Genomic DNA, 5,221 nt, shown 5'->3' on the forward strand with positions numbered 1-5,221 from the left:
CTCCCTGTAATCTAACGTTGTATGTTTTAATCATTCGCTGTAATAGCCAGTTAAAGAACATAAAAACTGTCATTTCTGATCAGATCATTGTTGTTGTTTTAACTTAAATATTACACTCCCTGTAATCTAACGTTGTATGTTTTAATCATTCGCTGTAATAGCCAGTTAAAGAACATAAAAAAAAAACTGTCATTTCCGATCAAATTATTGTTGTTGTTTTAACTTAAATATTACACTCCCTGTAATCTAACGTTGTATGTTTTAATCATTCGCTGTAATAGCCAGTTAAAGAACATAAAAAAACGGTCATTTCCGATCAGATCATTGTTGTTGTTTTTACTTAAATATTACACTCCCTGTAATCTAACGTTGTATGTTTTAATCATTCGCTGTAATAGCCAGTTAAAGAACATAAAAAAACGGTCATTTCCGATCAGATCATTGTTGTTGTTTTTAAAATCATAAACATTGTGGCTCACCGCAATGAAAACTGAATAATTTTAACACATATATAATTTTATTGTGGTGTTAAATCCGGAAATTCTACTTATATGTATTCTAATTGAAGGCTGAAATAAAACATTGATATCTTATTACGTTAAATATACTCGTCAAACAAGCACTAAAACTAAGTAGTTTGTTTGTTTTGTTTTTGGAATTTCGCGCAAAGCTACACGAGGGCTATCTGCGCAACTAAGTAGTTAACGAGTTAAAAATTTCAACAGGTTTTCGAATTCGTCTGCATCAGTTTGTAAGGTTTAGCATAAAACCTGGATACAGATAACGTTTCGGAACGCATCCAGCACCACGACGTGACGCCCACGATAAGAATAATACAAGTATTTTATAAAACATCTTTGAGCACTTGCTCCGCTTGTTCTAAAATCGCTCATCCACGACGTTATAGTATTTCAAGCCTGTGAAACATTACATTTGTAATAATAGTGTGGTCTTACGATCAAAGAATTTACATTCCGTGTCATCATTTTACATATTTAAAAAAAAATACATATCATAAATAATTTATAAAATTAACATAACTTGTTAAACATGTTAGTAGTAAATTTTATGACTTACTCACTTACAAGAGAACAATCTTCAAAAGATGTCGTTACGAACCGCATTTACAGGTAACGATTATGATGCTTAGACTTCGTACTGTTCCACCAGAGGGAGCAACAATCAACAAAGCAAAATTAGCTCCAATTTAAATTGGAAATGGGAGGGGGGTGGACGGCATCATATATGCATGTGGGGTAAGAGACTACCCTTTGGTTCAAGTATAACCGTCCCTTAATTTGATCTACCAACCAGAAGAAAGACCAGTGTTAGATCTTAATTTCGGGGCTTCATTTTATATGTATACTCCAATTGATTAATTACTAGACTGTTAGTAGAAGCAAATTTGTTACACACAGGGAGGGGGCTCAGAGGTCCCCCCCCCCCTGGGAAAGGGGAGGTTTAATCCTGAAATGGCATATTGATTTCCTTTATTGCGCATATAAGCTATAAAGAAATGACCGCATAAGTTGAAATATGTTTAAAGTAATCGAGAGAACGAGAGTATGCCGAGACCAATTATTCAAAAGGATTCAACAATTAGCAAAGCGCTACTCAACATGTCCACAACATCGGTAACCGGGTGTTAGGAGTGACTTGAGGTTTAATATCAAGTTAACTATTAACACATGAATACAGCAACCTTTAAAATGAAAACGTATGAACTTTGTATGCTCACTTTCCCAGACATGCATATTAAGGCTTGCTTCTTTTTTTTTTTATATATATGATAAAAAGCGTGTAGGGAAGCTCGTGAGAAACGTTTTATTTGTTTCATTTTTTATCTTTATTAGTCTTACCAAAGAAAGCAAATAAGGCTGTCAAGTTCCGCTCTGATGGTAGCCCATCATCACCCTTAAACACTACCTGGCTGACCGCTCGAGCACTAGGCCTGCCTTTGTCCGCGAGCTTATATACCCCGTCTACATACGAAGGAGGTGTTTTCCGGACAAGTTGACTCTCTGTAAAGATTTAAATAAATCAATAAAACTACTAAAAAACTAAACTTAAGGTAAATTTGTTATCGGTTAATTCTTCCGTTACAAATGTTGTAATTAAAGCATCAACTGATAGAAACTTTTATAATTAAATAAAATATACGGAATGAAAACAAAGGTAAATAACGAGAAGGAAAACGTCGTGATATGCAATTTATATGTATGTGACGGTATACCAGGTATAATTTTTTTCAATCAACAGTTGCGGATACTAACATACTAAATGTTAAAGTTTACAATACTGAAAATAATCCTCCTTTATAAAACTACATAGCGATATAAACATATCTGAGAGTGCACTAGTACTCTATGTAAGGATGGCACAGTCGCCTGTATAAAGCAATACAAAATTCATCTGGATTTTCTTCTCTACAGGCAGTCATAAGCTGGATATGAAAAGCTACCTGTCATAGTCCCTATGTCTCCGGTGTATATGCCGCTTTTCAGCTATCCAGAGCGTCCCAAAGTCGAAAACCGGCGAATAGCCAATACTGAGATTTCTTATTTTCGTTCATCATCATCTTCCTTCAATAGGCCTAGTACCTATCGAGTTCTAACAGTAACTATAATTGACTACCTATTTTATTATTATTGTATACAAAATTTATAAAGCTTTAGAATACATTCTATGACCTAGTAACCCACGTACGCCATCTTATAAAGAAAAAAAGAAAAAAAACAAGTATAAGGAAACAAATTTATCGCTAAATAAAAAAAAATATTTAGGTCTGGTTACAGAATTTCAAAACAAACAGAACCAGAATTTCCAATCGTAAAATGTTACTCTATTGTAAAACAGTCATAAAAGTAGTATTCTAAAGTTAACTAAAGCAAATGATGAAAGCTGAGATTATATTCAAACACAAAGTTTTCGACAGACAAAGTGGGGAAGACAGTAATGTAGGGATTTTATTCTCCATGTAAAGTCAAGACGACTTAGTCTGCTATGTGATCATTAGCCGGATCAAGTGGTATGTCCACTTCCATCCATATCTTGTTTGGTTCCTTTTATTTTGTTTTGTAGTTCAGTACCCAGACTTACATAGCTTTTTTATTTAGCGATCATTATTTTTAATACTAGATACAAGTTTGTTTTATTTTAATCGAAAATACAACTGCCAGTTTAAGCAAACAATGACACAACCAATAACAGGTGAACGTAATGATGGAACGTTTGCAATGTACTCGTTCAAAACAAATAGATTTTATTAAAACCTTCAAGAGAGGACTTTATGATATGGATAACAGTTACGCAAAACTGACTCCAGACAAAGCCTTACAATCGATTTCTTGGTAAAATGAACATTTCTACCTCAATATTTTGACTCCAGATGGCATCTCTGTTGTAGTTTTCTTTAATATCTTAATATTTCCCGTCACGAAACCAGTATTTTTAGTATTAAAAAATAAGTAGTTAGTTTCTTAAAAAAGAAAAAAAGAATCCTTTCCAGGTTAAAATACAGAAGCGATCTTAAACCTAACAAATGACGATTACGTGGGCTTCAAACAGAAATCGGTCAAGATACGATTGTTATGATTTAATAACTACAGAAAATATTCAACAACTAGACGAGATTAATTAGCATGTCCGTTAAACAAGAACTCCAGTATTGAACATCACGACGGCTTACCAACATCTTATTTTGTTACAAGAGTTTCCCTTTTGTTCATCACAGCAAGAAGGCTTAGTTAGGCTAAGTTTCTTAATCATCTTTGTTATCGTTTTAAAAAAAAAAAAAGTTCAAATATTTTTAAAAATCAACTAATTACATTTTCTTATGTCCATTGTTCACATTATACTGCAGGAATCCAATTGTTTTCCCAATTTTTGATGATATGTCAGCTATGCCCACTCGCATTGTTAGATTTATTAACCTCTTCTTAACAGAAGAAAGGTTAACCCTTAATACCGGCCGCGCCAACTGACTACTTCCCTGTTAAATGCTATATTTTAACGTTCTTACTATGCAGTGACCAATCAGTTCTTACAAGTTTTTTTGCGTTCCTTGCTAAACTATTGCAGATGTTGGCGAAACTGCTCAATCCTGTTTCTTGATTTCACAACCAGGTTTTATAATCTGCATTTTGTTGCAAACTTTGATGTAAAGCATTTTCAAACTGCTGTTAGACAAAGTAATGATAAAACCCTTACATACACAACTAATACAGTTGGAATATCCGTAAATGGTGTACGTTATTATTGAAATTACTTTGATGAAGACTGAAATCTCACTCCTTAAATTACAGACTTTTTTATGTCCTTCCCGTGGGGATGGCCAGATTAAGGATGGAGGGAGGGGAAATGAGTACAATTCTCCAAGCTCCCCTCCGACGAAGGGGAAAACTAAAATCAAAAACTGGATGCCTCATTGAAAGAGGTGTTTGGTGTCACTATGACAATAGTAAAGTTAGTCGTTTCATATAAACCTATTATTTATTATTTTGTATTTTATTAAGATGTTCTTACAGCTCGCTGATTCATAAATATTTGCTCGGCCATTTAACATACAAACAAACAAAAAACTACAACAATCATTACTTTATATTTATTATAAATATTGGTATTAGTAGTTTTTAATATTATTTACTCGTCGCTCGTGTTTATGAATTGCTCAAACTGTATCTAATAAACAATACTGACTTGTATTTGACTTGTATAGGAAGTTCAATCCTGAGAGCGCCCCCTACAAAATTACTCGCGAGTCAAGATGACGCGCCATATTGAGATTCAATTCGGTTCTCAGCACATTAAGGTATAAAGTATGTAGCACAGTGGTCGACTTGTCAGAAATAAATATCACTTGTCACGTAGGTTTGTGAGTTTTAACTAACATGCTTTAAAGAAACCTCCGTTTACTGACAGTTGCTGCATATCGGGTGTCTACCCCAAATCCATAGCTAATCAAGTCACACGTAGAACAACATCCTAGCTAATAGTACATTCAATACACAGTCCAAGTCTACCAGTAGAACAACATCCTAGCTAATAGTACATTCAATACACAGTCCAAGTTACACGTAGCACAACATCCTAGCTAATAGTACATTCAATACACAGTCCAAGTTACACGTAGCACAACATCCTAGCTAATAGTACATTCAATACACAGTCCAAGTTACACGTAGCACAACATCCTAGCTAATAGTACATTCAATACACAGTC

The 5,221-nt window shown here is 34.1% G+C and overlaps 1 protein-coding gene across 1 annotated transcript in view; it reads right to left on the minus strand.

The window, feature by feature from the left end:
• Positions 1 to 1,859: 1,859 nt before the first annotated feature.
• Positions 1,860 to 5,221, minus strand: part of LOC111088751 (dual oxidase-like) — a gene marked incomplete at its 3' end in the record, with an annotated part of 27,838 nt that continues 24,476 nt past the window's right edge. The window contains exon 3 of the mRNA XM_022399652.1: positions 1,860 to 2,021. Within this exon, the coding sequence (XP_022255360.1) occupies positions 1,860 to 2,021 (162 nt within the window). The remainder of the gene's footprint in view (positions 2,022 to 5,221) is intronic.

This window comes from Limulus polyphemus, unplaced genomic scaffold (genome assembly GCF_000517525.1).
Source record: "Limulus polyphemus unplaced genomic scaffold, Limulus_polyphemus-2.1.2 Scaffold4357, whole genome shotgun sequence".
In the NCBI taxonomy this organism is placed as follows: Eukaryota; Metazoa; Arthropoda; class Merostomata; order Xiphosura; family Limulidae; genus Limulus; species Limulus polyphemus.